Source organism: Lepisosteus platostomus, chromosome 2, assembly GCF_059453375.1.
Source record: "Lepisosteus platostomus isolate fLepPlt1 chromosome 2, fLepPlt1.hap1, whole genome shotgun sequence".
In the NCBI taxonomy this organism is placed as follows: Eukaryota; Metazoa; Chordata; class Actinopteri; order Semionotiformes; family Lepisosteidae; genus Lepisosteus; species Lepisosteus platostomus.
In genome coordinates, this window is record NC_142612.1 from 17,284,543 (window position 1) to 17,305,324 (window position 20,782).

At 40.1% G+C, this 20,782-nt stretch overlaps 1 protein-coding gene and 1 long non-coding RNA gene across 2 annotated transcripts; one reads left to right on the plus strand and one right to left on the minus strand.

The window, feature by feature from the left end:
* Positions 1 to 210: 210 nt before the first annotated feature.
* On the minus strand, positions 211 to 9,047 carry LOC148676064 (uncharacterized). The gene is made up of 4 exons (XR_015925740.1): positions 8,916 to 9,047; positions 7,016 to 7,149; positions 6,281 to 6,339; positions 211 to 3,277 (listed from the first exon to the last, which is right to left on the minus strand). It is a non-coding gene; the product is annotated as an uncharacterized LOC148676064 (long non-coding RNA).
* A 2,486-nt stretch (positions 9,048 to 11,533) lies between these two features.
* Positions 11,534 to 20,421, plus strand: hpxa (hemopexin a). The gene is made up of 10 exons (XM_088601535.1): positions 11,534 to 11,676; positions 12,489 to 12,523; positions 13,013 to 13,207; positions 13,664 to 13,821; positions 14,806 to 14,959; positions 16,125 to 16,337; positions 16,711 to 16,815; positions 17,692 to 17,822; positions 18,623 to 18,770; positions 19,807 to 20,421. The coding sequence occupies exons 1-10, from the start codon at positions 11,612 to 11,614 to the stop codon at positions 20,031 to 20,033; spliced, it is 1,431 nt and encodes a 476-aa protein (XP_088457661.1). The 5' UTR covers positions 11,534 to 11,611; the 3' UTR covers positions 20,034 to 20,421.
* The last annotated feature ends 361 nt before the right edge of the window (positions 20,422 to 20,782 follow it).

The following is a 20,782-nucleotide window of genomic DNA, read 5'->3' on the forward strand; positions in this document are numbered from 1 at the left end:
TAATTTTTATTCACAGTAGGTACAGTATATAAAAGATACAACACCCATTGTTCCAGTATTTTAATAACTCTCAGCATCCAAATCAGTGTGATTAAATTATTCAAATCCACAGTTTACACTACAAAAGTCCTGTCCAAATATTTACAGTGTCTGTACTTAACAATGGCCTCATTACACAAAAGGAAATGATTTCAAGATTTTCATTTTAGAAGGAGAACAGGAAGGAGTAATGAAGGAAAAAACAAGGCAGGATAGCCAGATGATGATGAAGTCCTGGCCTCATGCATTTCCTAACAGCTGTTCCACATTCGCAGCACCATGTCTTTGGCATACAGTTAGTAGAAAAGTAAACTAGGTGATGACTTATTACAGTAAATTTAACTTTACGAAGACCCAAGACATCATTCGGATGAGCACAGATATCACCATATCAGTTTTTAGCCATTTTCATGGCTTGATGCTTTTCAGAATATTCTTGTGTTCACCTTATCAACAACATTGACTGTCAGTTACTTTTATTATTTCAGCCACTCTCAATAAACCACAAGTATGTATCATTAAGCTACTTTCACTGTAAAGAGAACAGATAACATTTTCAAATAGAGAATAAACAAACCAAACATGGCTCTGGACAACCTTATCCAGGCTACGTTTTCTTGCTGAAAAAGAACATGTTGTTGCTATTCAATTAACAGGAAACCACTGAAATTCTTTGTTTTCATTTCAAATTCATTTAATATAATCATCTATCAACCTGAAATGGACAGGCAATTCAACCAGCCTGCGACCAGGCAGTCTTGAGTTCTCAGGGGAGCAGAAGATATTGTCCTTTTGAGATGCTACCTGGGTTGCACTTTGGTCTAATTTCCTTGGAAGCTCAGACTGTTGATCAGATTGTACAAAGGATTGTCCATTATTCATATGTCTGGTAGCAAAGCGGCACTGTTTCACTCTAGAAAAGATGATTGAAGGCAACTCAGGGGTAGCAACAGGTACAGTACCTGAACATCTCGGTTTTCACTCTGGGGTGGTACCCTGTCGGTCAGTTGAATTGGGGCAGGTTTAGTTGGAGGGAGACATTCTGTTTGTTGGTACTGTAAGTAGGTGTCAGGCTTTTAAACAGTTGTTTAAATGGTTTTAAAACTACTTGGGTAGGTCCATCAGGGGGATCTTTCTATCTAATGACATACAGAACCCCATCTCCATCAGCAGGATGTACAGTATTACAGTAAGTGTACGATACAATACAGCCCTTTCCAATGTGGCACCACTTCACACTGAGAATGAGCTGGATCATTCAACCCAATTAACTCCCCCAAGTGGTAGGTGCTTTACTTTCTTTTTTCATACTGGGTCTTTTGTATTAAATGTGCAGCTTTTGGGTGTTTCTGGCTTAACTTATAAATGAGCTGAAGTTTACAACAAATGGATGCAGCACATTTGGCTGGTGTTTCTGGAGATGCAGATGATAGTCCAGTTGGAGGAGAAAACAGTAAATGAACTAGCAAACAAGTCTGACAACCATACGCCAGATAGAATGGCTTATACCTGGTGCTGGCGAGTACGCTTGTATTGTAGACAAGCTTAATGGAGCGTGACAACATACCCCAAGCCTGATGTTGTTGATATAGACATTTGGCCAGCTGGTCCTTTGGGAACTGGTTAAATCTATTGATTAACCCATTACCTGCTGGATGATAGGAGGATGTTCTGGTTTTTGTTACTCCTAACTTAGAGCACAGTTCTTTTACTGAATCTGCCTCAAATGGTCATCCTTGATTCATGTACAGTATATTCTGGAACTCCATGCTCACTTATGTATTGCTCAAAAATAAAGTGAGCAACTGTGACAGCACACTGTTTTTTCTTGGAATACAGGTACTTAGTAAAAGAGTCCTGTACCTGTACCCGCTGGTGATTTAGGGTATTCTTTTACTGTATATCTGCAGCCACTTCATGGAATGGTAGATGTCAACTGGCTTCTGAAGAGGAGCACGAATACTGGTTATTGACATAGCTCCTGGATTGACATGCTACATGGTGGTGACAATAGTTTCCAATGTCCCTAGCCATAAAAGGCCAGTAAAACTGCTCTTGAGCTTGAAGAAGTGTCTTTCTGTAACCAAGGTGGCTAACTGTCTGGTTTCCTTGTAGGAGCTGTAGGACGTAGGTTGGTTACGTTAACAGCAGTAAATCAGGTTATTCTCTAAATGCAATTTGTAAAACTGTTGCCAGAACACTGTAAGAGCAGTAGAACTTTTTTTCACTGCCCAAACTGGTGGTCTCCTTGCTTGTACTAACCAATTTTGCACTGTGCATAGTGTAACATCATCCTTTTGACACTGGAACAAGTCAAATGACAGTGCCTGTGACAAGTCAAGAACTGAGATGACATTTACGGTCGGTTACTGTATGTAGCGGTTTAGTGTACTTTACTTTGGAGAATTCATTGTAGTTAGTTATAGTTTGCTCATTACAGTCAATACTAACGATGGTGAGACTGTCAGGTTAACATTTCGACAGAGCATCAGCAATTCCATGACTCCTACCATCTCTGTGTTTGATGACCCAATCATACACATCAAGCTCTAAAGCCCAGCGTGTCCTCTGTCCTGTCAGGTTATGCTCAATAGGCAATTTCTTCGAGCACAGTAAGGGATGGTAGTCAGTAACAATAACAAAAGCACTACCCATTAAATAATATGAGAAAAGTCTGACTGACCATACTATTGCCCACCACTCTTGGTCAAAGGTGGACCAGTTGCTATCTGTGACAGTGAGGACATGACTGGCATAAGCTATGACTTTTTCAGTGCCGGTTGTTCTTGTGTGAGGACCAAGCCTGTGGTATCATGTGAGGTATCTGTTGATGTGGAAGATGAATGGCTTTCCAGTTCCCAGAATTCCCTGGAGCCCATGTGGTTTTGCTCCAATTTCAGTAGGACATGTGACTGAGGCTCGGATGTGCTGGAATGTGCTGTTGTAAGTTTTCAGTCATGACAAACCAGCGCCTGTGTTCAGGAAAGTGATTACTTCTGGATTCTCAGTGAATCCCCTTACATAAGGTGTCCATGCTGAGTTGTGTTTTATCCATACCTGAAGTCTCTCAGCACACTTGAAAATGTCCAGCCAACTGTGAATAACATTCAGTACCTTCACCACTGAAATCCAGCGGAAAAACGGCTTTGAAGTGCACCACAGGGGAAGATGTGTCATCGTCAGACATGGCTGTAGATGTACTCAAGTTCAAGACAGCTGACTGTTACCTTCTCCTCACCTATTCAGTACAAAGAAGCATTTATTGAAAAACTGAAGGAATTGTTTTCACTTGTTTTGGACATTTTCAAGTAAACAATATGTTTTTTCTACATTTTCTGGGGCTGAAGTACAAGCTGTACATCTTTTAAAAAAATGTGTATAAGCAGCAACTACTTTTTTCCAAGAATGGGGTTTTGTTCATTTGGGATTTTTATCAGGTACAAGCATGGTGCAATACTGTAGTAGCAACAAGTCCTCTTATCAAATTGTGTGCCTTGGCCTACATGTTTAAGTTCAGGGCTCAGAGTCCAAATCTTTCCTTGCCAAAGTGAACCCAGCTGCCTCTTACTTCCAAAGGGTTCCATGGAAATCAGGACAGCCTTTTTTACTGCAGTCAATCCAAATGCTTACATCTAAATGTTATATCCCTTTTAAAGAAACAGATGAAATTATGAATTTAATGAGTAACACTAGCAAAATGGAACCCATGTTCCAATTCAGTGCTTAAATAAATACACATAAAATTTACTTAGTTCATTTTGGTTCTGTTTTATCCTCATTTTTTTCAGTGAGGTTAAAGTATAATTTACTAAAGTGATAAAATAAATGAAAAAAGTCAAATTGTAAATTAAACAGTTTACCCTCAATGTTATATTCCAATCATAGTCAAACATCTATATATTTTTTTTCTTTGCAGAGATTGGTTTGAAACATATAATTCTGTTTTCAGGACTGAAAGACACATTGTATAAAAAAGCTGTAAGCTGTAAAGTCATTGACATGTCTGCTTCAGTGCAAGGCAGGATGCTCACTCCTACTTTGACCATCCTTTTATTTTTCTGTTAAGTTTCATGTATGCATGCTACTTTCCACATTTTTTTGGTCAACTTGGTGAGACCAGGGTTCTTAATGTATGATTTAATCTGAAAGTTGCCATGTTGATTCGTTGAGATAGAATAAATGTTTTGAAATCTGTAATGCCATTGGCTTTCTTACATTTTGAATAATTGCTCAAAATTTCTAGAAGGTAATTGGAAAAGTCCATTAAGTGTCAAATCTTACCAAGGCAGTATTTGCTAAAAATAATCTATAAAGAATAAAGGAGTTTTATGTTATAAAGTAAAAGGACATGTTATTGTAGTTTTTCCTTTGCAGGTGTTAGTCAACATTTTTGGGGAAAGTTTGAATATAAGACATATGAAAAACAGGTTTAAATGAGTTTACACCATACCGGAGAATAAGGAGTCTTTTAAGGAGACATTTTGTCTGTCTGCCTCCCAGATGTGAGCTACTGTTCAATTTAAAAAATATATCAGACAGTGTAGATTGCTGCTTGCTACACAGATCAAATGATACAGATTTTCCATAGCCCTTCTAAATAATTCTGGTGTTCACATAAATATTATTAAAAGAATATATTTAAATGTTAAAATATTATTTTATTGATTACTCAGTTTGTAATATAACATAAATTGCAACAAAACACTAGTGCTGATCTCTAATACTAAATAATTATATTAATAGTAGCTTAATATTCCTATTTTTATTTCTCATATGATTCACCAGGATTACCAATTAAGAAAAGATTTGAGCCTGATAATGAGACTAATAAGCAAATATAGGAACAAAAGGAATATTGTCCTGGCAGAACATTAGTGTACATCTTGCATGGTTTTCTGATTTTCTAGACATTTACTTTTTTCTTAAATTGTGAGTAAAGACTTTTTAAAGATACACTGTATGTTCTGTACAATCACTTATTAATAAAGGATCCAGAGTTAAAAAAGGATATTAAAACTGAAGTTACTGTAGCAATTGTGCAATGATTTTGATTTGCTTGGATTGAGTAAACACATTTTGCTGGAATTCCTCAAACCCAGGATTCAGAAAATGCTTAATTGATCGATGCCAACAGTTGCAGTGTTCTCAAAGCTGGCCTTGGATTGAATATAATATCAGAATTATACAGAGTATGGGTTTGTTCTTGTATGTAGCCATGATGAGTGTTTAAAGTTAAGAACAAATTGCAGACAGAGAATATACAGTATGATGGGGGCAAAAACGGGGACATTGCCGATTTTGTATGTTTAATACACAGTCACCACTTTTACTTTATACATTTTACTTATCTTCTGTGACTGGATTCTTGTGAAAAAAAATAAAAATAAATCTGGTGCCTTATGTTTCCTGGTGTGTTTTTTTTTCTGTTTTCAGAGTGTCTGTTTTCACAGAGTACAGAAGCACAATGGAAAAAAGAAAAAACATTCTGGCATTGTGAAAACAAATCTTCACAAGGTTAAAGCCTTCTCATGAGACACTGCTGGGAACTGAAAATGTGCATTAATCAGCCTTTTTTGCCATGCTGTTTACAGAAAAGAAAATGTTGCATGGAAGGTCTATGTGCTGGGGTCTCATCTGGGACACACAGGAACTGAGGGCTGGCAGAGATTTACCTCCTGAAACTGGTCTTCTGCCAGATCCCCTGCAGCTCAGCATGTTCTTTCCTGTGAAGTTCTTTGCTGATCTACAGTGTTAGTGACTTTCAACGGATCAGTTTTTATAATTCATCAGTAACTAGTCACAGGGTCTTCTGTACTGTAGGGTCTTGTGAAGTCCAGTGTTTTTGACTGTTTTTACTTTATTATTTCCTATAAACCGTCTCTTTCCAGCTGAAAATGGGCTCTCTTGTGCGTCATCTATAGAAAGCTTTCAATTGAAAAGGAATTGTCAGCTTCACATCTGTCCGGGAGTGAAATTTTGTGGTTTTTAATCGAGATCAACAATAGAGGTGCACATACTGTACTATATACTGTATGCAAGGAAATCATTTTCACTTGAGGTTTAAAAAATGCAAAGTAATTAATAATTAATCACTGCCATTCTCATAATTCCAGTTACAGTACTTGGCATTTTTACACAACACAGGTAACACAGGTAGCTGGCAGTAAGAAGACAATAATTCTAAATTGAAAGCACTCAGTGTATTTACAGTAATATAACATGAAACGTCTGCATGCAGTACCTGTCATAAACCATATTCACTCTCTCCTGGATGTGAAAGTTTTTCACTGGATTTTAATGCTAAAGAAAATAACGATATGGAGAGAGATGAAGTTCATTAAAGTTATATAGTTTTCAGAGGTCCTGTAAATTACTTCATGCAAACAAGTCCTAACCCACACAAAGAGATGCAACGAGTTTTGTTTAGTTCATTTATTCTAGTTCAATCATCAGTGTGCTGGTCCACACTGTATTGTCTTTTACTCTTTAACATTACAAGCAAACATGATAAACACTATTAATAAAGTTATGTTAAGGCAAACATAAACATATGTTTATGTTATGTGAAGAGTAAACCGTTCAATGATTTTGATGATTCCACTCACGGCTGGCCCTAGCTTTTTGGGGGCCCTAGGCAAGATCTTGAAAAGTGGCCCCTCCAGATCAAGATTTGTGCATACTACTGTCAGCTCCCAACACAACCTTATTTTACCATTTACAACAATTAAATAAATGAATGATATAACCATAAAACTTTACTAGCCAGCTTTGAGGAACACATAACATATAAACAAGAACACTAGGCACACATTTTACAAAGATGTATTTTAACATTGAAAGTAACAAAAAGGAACATAAATAACAACAAATAATGATGAACAGGTTACTTCCAAAGTTAAGGAAATCAAAACAAGTGCTCTCAATAACAAGGGTGGGGAGTTTTATAAAAGAAAGAACGTTCTATAAATCAGCTTACCTGTATTTCCGAAGTTATAATCAACTTGAGCTCTGAAAAGCTCCTCTCTGTTCCTGCCGCTGTCACTGGGAGGGTAATACGAAGGGTTACAGGTTGAGTTCACAAACCCCCCGTTTAATAAAATACAAGAAGAACTACAAGGAAAACAACGTAGTTTAATGTAGATTATGTTTAATTTATGAACAATCTTTTTTGTACTGTATATTTGCTTTCCCCCTTCTGTTTGGCCGGGCAGCGCCGGCATGTGTACAATTGCAGAAAACGTGAATCTGTTAACTTCTAGTAAAAATTCCTCAAGTAAATCTACAGTACGTCTCTAGCTTGAAAATGTGACATGACTACCGTTTGCTAGTTACAGTACGTGGATATGACAGAAAACCAAATGAAATACAAATTGCATTATTACGTATATTGTGCATTATTACAATGACTTGATTCGACGCGTCTTTGGTTTGAGATCGTTTATCCCGCTCTTCTTTTCTGTGCTACAGCAGATGCAGAATTTCTCACTCACATTTGAAGGTGCAAATTACAAATATTGTAACGAAGAAGCCCCTGCGCGTAACAAGGATGTTGGCTGCCTGGGATAATGACTGTCTTCTTTAGTTCAGCCGGCAAGACATCTTTTGAGCGATGCCGGAGACCCGGGTTCGCGCCCATGCGGTGAAGGCACAGGCCCAAGAACCCGAATCCGTTCCCATACTGTATGATGTTGCACATTGAGGGGCCCTAGGCAGTCGCCTAGTTTGCCTATGGGCCGATCCCGACTCTATACATTTGTGCACAACAATATAATATATATAACATTATAACAATGTATACACACTTGGAGCTTCCTTCACACTTGAGCCTGAAATGTACAGTACCTGTAATGAAGCTGTGCAATATTTTTGCTGAAGACTTAGAAGAATGCAGTTGTGATCCAGCTGCACGGGATTTCAAAGTCTTTCCAGCAGATGGTGCTAAACACAATTATTTAGGGACTTATTTACAGGAAAGTTTACATTATCTGCGTACAAAGACAGGCAGTGCAGGATTTCCCAGTAGGCACTGAAGGCACAGTGTCTAGGGCCTACGAAATGCTTAGGGCCTGTGAAGGAGGGAAACACTAGTGACTAATGAAAAACGAGCTGAAACCACATGCTCGCGAACGACTCTTAAGCGCTCCAAATCAAAAACATCCGCTACCTAGCGGCTGTTCTAGAAACTAGAAGTATCGAAGTGATGGTCACTTGACTCGCTCCATCAATCAAGTGGTTTAGCATTAGAATAGTTTAAAGTGCATCATGTCAATCGACGTGATTCAATTGGCATTTAGCCCTTTTTTTGTACATTTCAGAGTGAAAGTGCCTAAGGCCTACAAACACCAAAATCCAGCCCTGAAGACAAGCACAGAATCCTTGTTTTTTTGGATATAAATCTATATTAAAATAGTGCAGGACTACTAAGGACTGACAATGAGGTACAGAGTAGTAGATAGGCAGTTGTTGCAAGTCTGTGACATCTACAGTATCACTATCAAACCTTAGCACAGGCAGAACAGGTCCAGAATTGAGCCAAAGGCCGCAGTGTTGGGAAGCAGCAGTGCTAACCACTGCTCTGCACTTATTATTATTATTATTATTATTACTATTATTATTATTATTATTATTATTATTATTATTATTAAAACGCCTGCCTTTCTGACAGCAACTCAATGAAAATCCATCCAAAATAAAGCAAAAAATAGAAGTGTTAAAAAGGTGAAAAATATAATAACATAAAATTATCCTCAATATATGACCATTTAAAGCAACAAAAGCATCAAAACATGAAAAAAAATCTGAATTCACAGTAAGATCAGTTAAAAAAAAAGTATGATGTCAGCTTTCTTTAAAAACGAGAATCTGTAAAAGCTTACCTGTATAGTCATGACCAATTATTTCAGCTCCCTGTTTCAACTTTTGTTTTTGAACTTTATTCCTGGACACAATGCACTTGAGTGCATTCCTATGTATGAACTGTGCAGTGTAAACTTTGGTGGAAATGTACACGGAAGGTTAACAATACCTATGAAAGAACACATTTGCAGCTGTTGCAAAATTTTATGAAATCTGGCCAATGGAGGTGAATGTTAATGCACAGAGGTATGTGGTCACTTGATTAATATTTAGACCTATCTTTCACAACCAGTGAAACAAATGGGAATTGACTGGCCAACTCATTTAGCACTTCTAAATCTGAAATAAAAATCAACTTGAAAAAATAGGTACATATAAAGCTAAAAATGTTAAAAATACATGTATATTTTACATTATTATTATTATTATTATTATTATTATTATTATTATTATTATTACTACATATATAATGTGCAAGCACACTACCCTGCCCAGATGTTGGAGAATAACACTTGCCCTGTGGCTAAGGGTGACCACAGCTGCCCCTTTCTGCTGCAAAGGTTATACCATTAGTAGGTATCAGTGAAGAAGTGGGACCACTCGATAATTTTCTCACAACATGTGGAAGTTTCTATTTCCCCTTTGTTTCAGTAGCTTCTTGTGGCCTGAATTGCACTTTCTGTTTGTATTTCACTCTGACAGGCATCCAGTGCCTGTAGAAAAAGAGCATAAACTGTATTGGAACCCATAACCTCTGGGTCCTAGGGACCTGCCTTCAGCACTCGAGAAAAGTGGAAAAGTGGCTTCTACTGTAGGACAAGCAGGCTTGCTTGCAGTACACTTATTCCATGTTAGTGTTCATGAAGTGATACACTTGTTATTTTTGTTTTCATATACTTTTGCATTAACACTGACTTTTTAAAAGTGAAGCTGACGTCAATGACACTCTTTACGTTGTCGTCTGTTTTGTGAAGTTTTTGGTATTTGGGTACATGGTGCGGCAATTTGGTGTGCCCCCTTGACCCTTCAGAAGAAACTATTAAAAAAAAAAGAAGCCTTATAATTCTTGGCCTTATCCATCTGGTAGCACGGCTACTAACTCAGGATTTCGTAGGAAACACGATAGCTTCCTAACCGGCTCCTAAACACAGACAATACATCTTACTATCATAACTGCCAAATGAACCTCACCTTTTTCTTGAGTGGAACACTTCTCTCCCTTTCAATCTGCTTTATCCATCCATCTATTTTATAAGTTCTTTATCTAATACAGGGTTGTGGGGGAGCAGGAGCCTGACCCAGCAAGCTAAGGGTACAAGGCAGGATACGCCCTGGAGATGCCAGTCCATTGCAGATAAACATACTCTTACATCAGGGCCCAGAAGCCAATTAACCTACAAATGTCTTTGGACTATGGAAGGAAACCGGAGGGCCCAGAGGAAACTCCACGCAGATAGTGCCCTAGGAATTGAACCCAGGGATCCAGCACTGCAAGGCAGCAATCCTAGCTACTACCCCACCATGCCACCTTTTCAATTTGCTTTACTCACATAAATAAGACTGTTATTAAAATTTTGGCTCCACAGCCGAAACGTTGTGTTTTCTTTCTTCTTTTTTTCAGCATGGAATAAACCTATTACTTGTTCCTTTGCAGCCTACGCATGCTGATGCAGCTACCCACCTGAACTACTACAGCCTACACCTGCTGCGACCCACTATGTCTTCCTCCAAATCTTTTTCTAGATCTCTTCGTCAGACCTTTTCTTCCTCCCTGGGCCACTTGCCTGCTTCTCTCACTAAACCAGCATTCTTCACAGTCTCTTCACAGCTATCTGTTCCAAGACCAGGCTTTCTAACCACCTTCCTTTACAGATGTCGTCAACATAATATCATCCCTAAAGGATTTCGCCTGAAATTTAATACCTTTTCTTTTGGCTCTGATACCACCCAGAGTAACACTCGGAGACAGCACACCTGAAGAAGGCTCCACGGCCGAAACTTTGTGTTTTCTTTCTTCTTTTTTTCAGCATGGAATAAACCTATTACTTGTTCCTTTGCAGCCTACGCATGCTGATGCTGCTCCCCACCTGAACCGTTATTAAATAGTTATTTTTTCCCAAAGTGACATACTTTTGAAACCTGTTTACAAGGCCTGGCATGTCTCTGAAGCAATCAAGATGATGCACCTTGCTCAGGGGTACAGCAGCAGTGCCCTTCCTGGATTTGAACTCACAACCTTCTCATTACCGGTACCAGCAAACAGAACCCTTTCAGAAAGTCTCATCTTACAAAGACATTAAGGACCCAGGTTTCGGTGGAGCGTTGCAGGCTCTTCAGCCATTGTGAAAAGGGCGCCTGCCGAGACGATGACCTGCTTATCTCAAAAAAAGGAGAGACAAAGGCTCCCTGATGAACAAATCTAAATCAGATTGTGTTGAGCTTGTGTCCATGCCATTGGTAGTCCATTACCTTGAACATTGTTTTACCCCTCCAGAGTTCATGATGAAGCCCCTTTTTGTGTAAACTAAAAGAAGGGAGGGTGTTTGTTTTAGTGCTATGCCAGGTTTGTGAAATCACCCTCTGTACAAACTCTCACAGACACCCCCCCCCCCCCTCCACCCCAGTGCTCACTATAAAAACTCACTTCTGCGCAGTCACTGCACCTTCTCCTGAGATCTGCTCTCTAGCTCCAGCAGCTCCCAGAGCCCTGCACATCATGAGACTCCTGTTCCAGGCACTGTGTCTGTGCTTGGCCCTGGCCTCCTCCCTGGCTGCGCCACCGTAAGTATTACTTTACTACAGGTGGGTAGCTGCGTCAGCATGCGTAGGCTGCAAAGGAACAAGTAATAGGTTTATTCCATGCTGAAAAAAAGAAGAAAGAGAACACAACGTTTCAGCCGTGGAGCCTTCTTCAGATGCACATTTAATTTACATTTACAATTTACACGAATTTACTAATTTACACACCTGAAGAAGGCTCCACAGCCGAAACGTTGTGTTCTCTTTCTTCTTTTTTTCAGCATGGAATAAACCTATTACTTGTTACTTTACTACAGCCCCTCTGCAGATTTGCTAGGATACAAAGTGAAGATTCCCTTGCAGAACCTCATTTTGTCCCGTATCGTTGTGGCACATGGGCACTGTGAATCTACAACAACGTTCTCTTCAGTATTTTAGACTTCTCATTCGTCTCAAATGTATAGGCAGATTCAATATTTCTGAGAATACATTTCTAAAAAGAGAAACGAGTATGGATCACAAATGTGCAATTATGCAAACCATGTATCAGTTTTAGCAATAAAGGTAAGAGAGTACTCAGAGTGAATATTGTGCGAAGGGGAGGCAAGGGTCTACAGGTAGATAACAGTGAATAATGTCATGATTGATCCAGTTGGAAGACTCTCTCTTGGGGATCCTCTTCTGTCATGGTTGAATCTAGGTTCCGAATAGGAAAGCCCTGCTGCAGAACCCTCTTGAGTAATTTGTGTAATGAGAACTGTTTTCAGTATCTCTGTTGCTGTATCACAAAAAAAAAACTCAGGGTGCATAGTATCAAACTCACTACATAATACGATTATTTTCTTTCTGCACAGGCCATTCTATGGGGGAGCAGATGGTGTCTTTTCAGGTTAGTACATCCTGATGGTGTTTAAGCCTCTAGTTCACACAACAGAACAGCACTGACATCTTCCTTCATTCATTACAAGTTCAAAACTGTTTTTTTTTTCATAATACACTGGTCCATTGTTTCTTTTTTTGCAAATCATTACAGTAAATGTTTACAAAGAGGTTGTAAAAAGAAGGTTGCTTGTCTAATAATCTGAACTTGGATGAAACTGTGATGTGCATTATGAATAACATGCTGGCTATGTCCTCATTGTGCTGACTGGTGGGCAATTTTTTTTTTAAAATACCTTTCTTGAAAAGGCTCTGACATGTCTAAGATAAGTAACTGTCATTGTTGAATTTAGATTCTGCCTAAATTGCCTTTTGATCATAACTTTGATATGACATATTTTGGTACTGCTAATTTTGTACAGTTCGTGGTTTGTTTTGAATTGAGATGAAGGTGTTGCCTAAATAAATTTATATCAATAAAAAAATTCAATTTCCTCAGATCACCACGAGGATCACCATCCAGGAAAGCCAGGAGTTCACCAGGGTGCCCACCACGATGGCCACCATGGTCCTCCCCATGATGACCACCATGGGCCGCCCCATGATGACCACCACAAGCATCCAGATCGCTGTGCAGGGATAGAGTTTGATGCCATCACCCCGGACGAGAAAGGAAACACTTTCTTCTTCAAAGGTGATTCAATCATTCGGTTGCCACCGACATGTAGTCACTTTGCTCCTGTTATGCACACTAATTTACAGAGATGAGAGGGAAAACTGTACAGTACTTTAACAATTGTTAGTTATAACAGAATTTAAATTTTGTTCCATGACTCATCTGAAGGACAAAGAAAAAGGCACAATAATATGTTTCCCTAGTCATAGTAGGTGAGTGCCATGTATTGACTAAGCTTCAGCGACCCAGTCTCCCTGCCCTAAACAGTTGTCAAGTCCAGGACAGCCGCAGCTTTGTCGTGCTGTTTAAGTTCTAAGTGTCCCGGCTGTAAAGCGTTGAGAGTATAATTTCCCCACAAATCACATGGATGTGATTCTACAAGGATCAGAGCATGTTATCAGTGCTCTAAGGTCTGTGGTGTGAGTAAGTATGCACTACCAGTTAATACTGACCCTTTGGGCTTTGCTCCCTCAGGTGACCACTTGTGGAAGGGATTCACTGGCAAAGCCCAGTTCCTCAATGAGTCCTTCCATGAGTTAGATGACCATCATCACCTTGACCATATCGATGCTGCTTTCAGGATGCATGATGAAGAGGACCCTGAAGACCATGACCACATTTTCTTCTTCCTGGTATGGAGCTTTTACTCACACAGGATAGAAACAAGAAGCCAAAACATAGACTTATCTCTTTCTTGCATATCTAGATTTATACTCTGACAGACGGCAGTGTCAGTTTCTCGCTGTGTAAAAAATGGGATAAGTCAATATTTTAATACAGACCTTACAGGGACAAGTGAATCTCTTGCCACACAAAAGTGTCTGAACATGTTTTGCATGAATATTAAGGAAAGAAACATTTTTTAAATGTTGCCTAATGTTTTTCCTATTTGTCCCGAAATTATTATGTACAAAACAATGAAATTATATAATATAGATTAAAGAACCACATAAGATCTGTGAGTTAAAATTAAAATTCTGTAACATGAGGTGTTTTACAGAGACGCTTGGGAATTGAGTCTATCGGAACTACTGTTTTACGATTATTGTCACGTAGCAGTTCCTTTCGGGCCCTATGCGGACGACACGATCCAGAATAGTGAAGATACACGAGGGAAAAAGTCATGCGGGAGAGGGTCTGGAGACAGGGGGGCGTGTCCATGCAGTGCTGGTGTCCAGGGGGAGTGAATCCAGGCGAACAATCCATGTAGGAAATCCAAACTGGAAATCAGAAACAAGGGCTGAAGTCCATAGCCAGGCGATCCATCCAGTGGGGGGGGGGACAGGAACCAGGTCGGAACCGGCGAGGGGAACCAGGAACTAGGAACTAGGAACAGAAAGTTAAAAGCATAATGGAGCCAGACGCAGCAAGACCCCGGGCTCTTATGATGTGGAAATCAATGAGGAACCAGGAGTAAGGTCCGCGTCTGGCTTTTAAGGGGGAGCGGGATTAGGGACCAGGTGCAGACAATGGGGCAGAACAAGGAAGGGCTGGAGCGCCCTTAAGAGGAGGGGTTAGCGATCGTGACAATTATGCCTTTCAATTAATTCTTTCAAAGGTTTATTGTAATATTTTGCCATCACTGAAATTGTTGTTTTTTCTCACTTCTCCTGTAGAATGACAAGGTCTACAGTTACTATAACCATACTCTGGAAGCTGGCTTCCCAAAAGATATTCATGATGAATTCCCTGGAATTCCCGATGACCTGGATGCAGCTGTGGAGTGCCCCAAGGGGGAATGCCAAACAAACTCTGTGCTCTTCTTCAAAGGTACAAGCAGGATGCTCCAAATCAATGTTTTGTATTTACAGCTTTGGGATACAGACAAAGGCCAAAGGTGGCCTAAAAAAAACGATAAAAAATATAAAAGTGGCAGCAAGCCTGTCATATCAAAGACATACAGTATCAATGTGGGTGGCAAACCAGGACAAAGGGGTTGGGAAAAGAATCTAAAAACATTTAGCATCCAGATTGCAGTGTTGTATACAGATTACAAAACGATGGGATCAGGGTCTCAGAGGTGGCAAGTGAATGTAGCTTAGTAATTACAAATAAAGCAAAGTACTGATGCCTGGGTTTTCATAAGAGGTTACATTATTATGCCCTGCAAGTTAGGACAGGCGATTAGCAACAATTCAAACCTGGAGCTGTTAAACATCAGGCGGTATTAACAATATATTTCTAAACCTACACTAAGATTTTTAGCTAAGGCACTGCCATAAGCCTCTCGTTAGATTTAACTTTGTGCATGCACTAAAGCAATGTAAAACAGTGTAGTATCTTACAATGAAATCATAGCAAAGCAAAACATTACTCAAGCTGGAAAGCCATGGTGAGGTAAAATACATGCAGCGCCATGTCCTACTCAACTCTCTAATGAGGTCCTCAGAGGTAGGCACAAAGGTATCTCTTTGAGTGAAAGTCTTTAAAACCTGAAACCTTTATTTAACCAGGTAGGTCGCTTGACAAATTCTTATTTATAAATGGCATGGAGACCTTAATTCTCACCCTAACCATTCACACAGCAAGGCATTTACACAGGGTTATTAAAGGATCTTTTTGAAAAGGGAGGGGTGTTTTTATCCTGTTGTCCTGGTTAAATTGTCCTTCAGGCTTAAACATTCTGGTCTCCCCTAAATTTACCTCTGAACTCAACTGGTGAAGCAAATCTTAATTCTCTCCCACATCCAAAGTATTGTGGAAGAGGTACCAGGAGACACTGAAGCCTTCAAGACTTATCTTAGCCACTATGGAATTAAAGTGTGTATGTGCATTAACTGGCTAAGACTACACTGTAAAGACTATATAACGTAACATCTTGAAAGATTGTTATATTCTCAATATTCCCTTTACAGAAGCTCCACTGTACAGGACTCTGAGCTGGAAAGCTGGAATGTCAGTCATCGGTTGTTATTGTCTCTTCTCCACCTTCCAGGATCACATGTGTATCACCATGACCTGAAGACCCACGCTGTCAAGGAGAAAAACTGGCCCCACTTGGGCAACTGCACAGCCGCCTTCCGCTGGCTGGAGCGCTACTACTGCTTCCACGGCCACAGCTTCACAAAATTCAACCCTGTGACTGGAGAGGTAAAAGGAGATTATCCCAAGGATGCCCGGAATTACTTCATGCGATGCCCTGGCTTCGGTAAGCACAAAAAGGGAAAGACAGATATTTGACAAAACCTGGATGCTTTATCTAGTTAGAGTAGTGCCCATTGGATTGCTTCAGAATTAAGCTTTATAAGACGTACAGTATACATTATATAAGGCATTAACGATATGACTAATATTCCAGTGCTTTTAATACACTAAGCAATATCTCCTGTCCAGGGTCAGCCACAGGCCAACTGTCTTCAGCAGTTTAAACTTCAATTAATGTTGAATTAAGTTATTTCCTAATATGTGATTTTGCATTTAAGTTTGGCAGTGCACTTCAGAAACCTTAACCTTCCTCAGTACCACATGCTGATGAATGTTTGCATGTCAGGCTTCATGGTGCTCTATTGTCTGGACTGCAGGCCATGGAAAGAATGACTCTAAGAGGGACCACATTGAACGCTGCAGCAAACTGCCCTTCGACGAATTCACTTCTGATGACGAGGGAAGATCCTACGCCTTCCGAGGTGGGAGATTCAGGCCTAGTCCTTCTGTGCTCATGTGCTTTCTCCTGGTGTGGTTTTTGAGAAGCTCAGGAAAGACCTTCACGTATGTTTTCTAACAGATGAGCACTGTTCTCCACTCCATTCCCTTTGTTTCAGCGAATTGCACAAGCTTCATGGAGATACCCTGTGAGAACTGTGTGGGGTCTCCATGTGGAATGAAAGGGTGATTTGTAAAGCAGGATCCCCAGTAGCCGTATGAGCATGTAGAGTGTGTACACATCAGGAGGCCTGCCTCTTCAGCAGCACGAATATGGTAAAGGGGAGGCCATTCTTGGCCAAGCACCACAGTCATTTTAGAGAGCAACAGATTTTCATGTTAAGGTTTGTGTCCCAGGGATAGGGACCAAAAAGGACTTGATTTAAGCAGGAGGTGACATGTTTCGTGTAGCACAGTGTTCAATAGGCAGAGTGCTCTGTACCTTGATAGATAGATAGATCTGTAGATAGATAGAAGTCATCTCTCACTGAATGGCATCATGCTAGAATGCCGTAAATGAAAAAAAAAAGAATATTGCATATTTTAAACACAAATTGCTGTTTTGAAGTTTGTTTTGTTTTATAAAAATGTGAGTGGTCTTTTGGCTAGGCCTCGGCTAAAATGGTATTGAATAGAAAACATTACAAAGACCTCGAGCTGCGTGTTTAAGGTCACACCGCGATAAACAGAAAACCACAGTAAACACTTTCTTTTCTCACTGAGTGGCTGATGCTTGAGACAGTTTACCCGCCCAGGGGGTGAAAGAGGCAGGTGTACTTGGAATCTTTTAATACTTTTGCAGAACTGGCTCTGATTTCCTGGATCTTCTCTTCCTAACCTGCCTGTATTGCCTCTTCTAGGAGCTTATTTCCTGCGCCTTGATACCGCCCGTGACGGCTGGCACGCCTGGCCCATTGACAGCGCCTGGAAAGAGGTGCACAGCGATGTGGATGCTGTGTTTTCCTGGGATCACAAACTCTACATTATTAAGGTAAAGGGAGGCAAGAGAGGTTTCAGACCGCATCAGCCACTACACTAATGTGTTTGTGCATAGAAGATTTCAACATATTCATTATTAACTTAAAAATAGTTCTCCAGGAGCATCGGCAGTCTAAAACTGTGTTTTTAAAGTTCAGGGCAAGGGTTCACGTTAGGATTGAGTACGGGAGTTACTATGAGGTGGTAGAAATTATACACATAACTCGGGAGCTTGCAAGTGTTCCTGGAAAATTTTAAGGGGACGTTTTGAGGCCATGCTTTTAAACGTTTCATGGTAAACAAGCTGGAGTTTGGAGGTGAGCATATTCTAGGTGACTTCGTTTGCATTTAGGATAGTCTACAGTGTTTAAACTGTACATACAGCACAACTAGCAATGTGGCACAGTGATAATTTCAGATGGAAACTAGAGACCTAATTGGAATTGTATGTCTTAAAAAATTCTAATCTTAAATTCGAGTCTTAAAATTCTAAAATAATTCTACTATTTACCAGAAAGGAAATACATTTACATGATGCTGAACATACATTATTTTTACATGATGGTTAATGAGTGAAATGCACAGTTTCAGACTGTATTTTGTCTAACATTTATTTTAGTTTCCAAGTTTTTATTGTGGATCATCTTATGATTGATATTTTTGTTTTACAGTATAGAAGTGATGACTCAGGGTGGAAAGTCGTAGTCATCCATGTTAGGTTGCTTTATGTGGGAAGCTGGCGGTATGAATTTTTCCACAGGTGCTGTAACATTCTGAAGATACAGACCTTGGTTTCTGAACTCTGTTTTGCAGGACGGGAAAGTTTACATTTACAAGACCGGCCAGCATTATACTCTTGTAGAGGGGTACCCCAAAACTTTGAAGGAAGAATTGGGGGTGGAGGGAGAAGTGGATGCTGCTTTTGTTTGTGCAAAGGAACATGTGGTGCACATCATTCAAGGTGAGCTCAAAACTGCTTCCCCAAACTGCCCCAAACCCAAGGTTTAATATTTAGTGAAAATACCAACAACCATCAACATGAATGCGTTGTACTGTGAATTAATGGTCTCCCATTGCATTTTGGACCCTGAACATTTCAGATCACTTTCAGTACATTGGTTGTTCTCTGAAAGCACTGACACAACTGAGGAAGGAGATCACATGCAATTGTTTTGATAAGAAAATAGAAGGCTTTCTTATTGTATCATGACAATGTTAGCTCTCACACTTAAAGAAAATGCTCCACAGAAATACAAAATAACAAAAAAACATCTTTGTTTTCTATTACATTCACCATAGGCTAGGAGACATTGATGTGAAAAGGTATCGGGACAAGCCAATAACAGTTTTAATCATCTAAAGTCATTTCTGATCAAATGAAATATTTTGCAGAACAAAATCACCTTTAAATTAAATACATTTAGGTCAAAACTCTTGATTGATCCATAATTTACAAGTGTTTGAAAGTTTTAGAAATTATTGATCAAGAGTGGTGAAGAAAACTAACTGGGCCTGGACCTTCTGGCTACTTTTAAAAGATCCCCCTTAATTAAATTGGTGACATAATTTTTCACTATTCTCCTGCAGATATTCCGTTGTACAGTAGGTCTTGATCCAACAACTCTCACTAACTGCATGTAAAAGGCTCTGTACACTAGAGGGAGACAGTGTTTAACTGTTACACAGGCTCAGGGGCTTTTGATTTCTGAACTGCACATTGCTCATAAACACTGTTCAGCAACAGAAAATGCAAGATACTAGCTTCTGCAACACCTCCCACCCCAAAACAAAGGAAAAACACACAAGCACCAAACTTTTGAAAGTGCAGTGGAAACATAATTGTAAACTGAATATCAGCCTCTAGAGGGACGTAGTGAACACAGATAATAAATTGATTTTTTTCACAGTGAGGTACTGTAAGATAGGATAGCAGGTTTCAGGATGGTTCACCTTCTGAAACTCATTGGACTGTTTCTACCTCTAACCTTTGCTTGCAGGGAGCAAGATGCTAGATGTGGACCTGACTGCAACACCTCGCACTGTGGTTAAGGAATGGACTCTACCATACAAGCACATTGATGGGGCCATGTGTGGGGCTGACAAAGTGAGGGTCTTCGTGGGGCCGGAGTATTTTGAGTACGAAAGCCCCCAGCTGCTGGCTCTCGGAAGAATAAAGCCACCACCCCACAAAATATCTGTAGATCTGCTGAAATGTGAAGACTAGAGTGCAGCACCAGGAGGCCAGTGGAGGAGCAGTACCCCAGGAAACACACGGGCTAGCAGAGAGCATGACCGACCCTACGGCCTGTTGGCAGACGAGATACCCCAGAGGCTTTGCCACACTTCCTCAGCCCCTTGGTTCACCAGACCTCACGACCACACCGCTACCTCTCTTCTCTGCCGAAGACTTTCCCAGCTGATCCCTGTCCTTGCCATTCTCTTGCCTTGGGCTCTCTCCATCCCCATTTCACAGAGCTTTACCAAAGTGGGGCTGAAGGTTCAAAACTACTGACTGGCTGGGGTTATGGGGGTTAACCATAGGACACCTACTCTGCTGTACTGCACAACCCTCACTTGAAATAAAGAACAACAACAACAACAACAACAACAAAGTTAAACCCCTGGATTTGTGTATTTGTTGTGTATTGTAACAGTGTGGGTTTACCACTCTGCCTTTTCACGGGCAGGAGGGTCAACATCTCGAGATGAGGTAGAGAGCTGGTACTGTACGTAGTCACTCAAATTAAATCAAATCCCATGAGCTAGGACGAGCAGCAGGGTTCTAAACAATAATAGAACTTTCTCTAAAGGGTCTTTAGCGATATAAGGGTTTCTCATAACTTTCCAGCCAGTGCCGTAAGTCTAGGGCGAACCCAGAGGAATCGCGTGAGAATGTAATATAGGGCTTCTAATTAGGAACCCAGGTGGTGCTGATATACTGTACATTCTCACGCGGTAGTTAGGACACGAGAA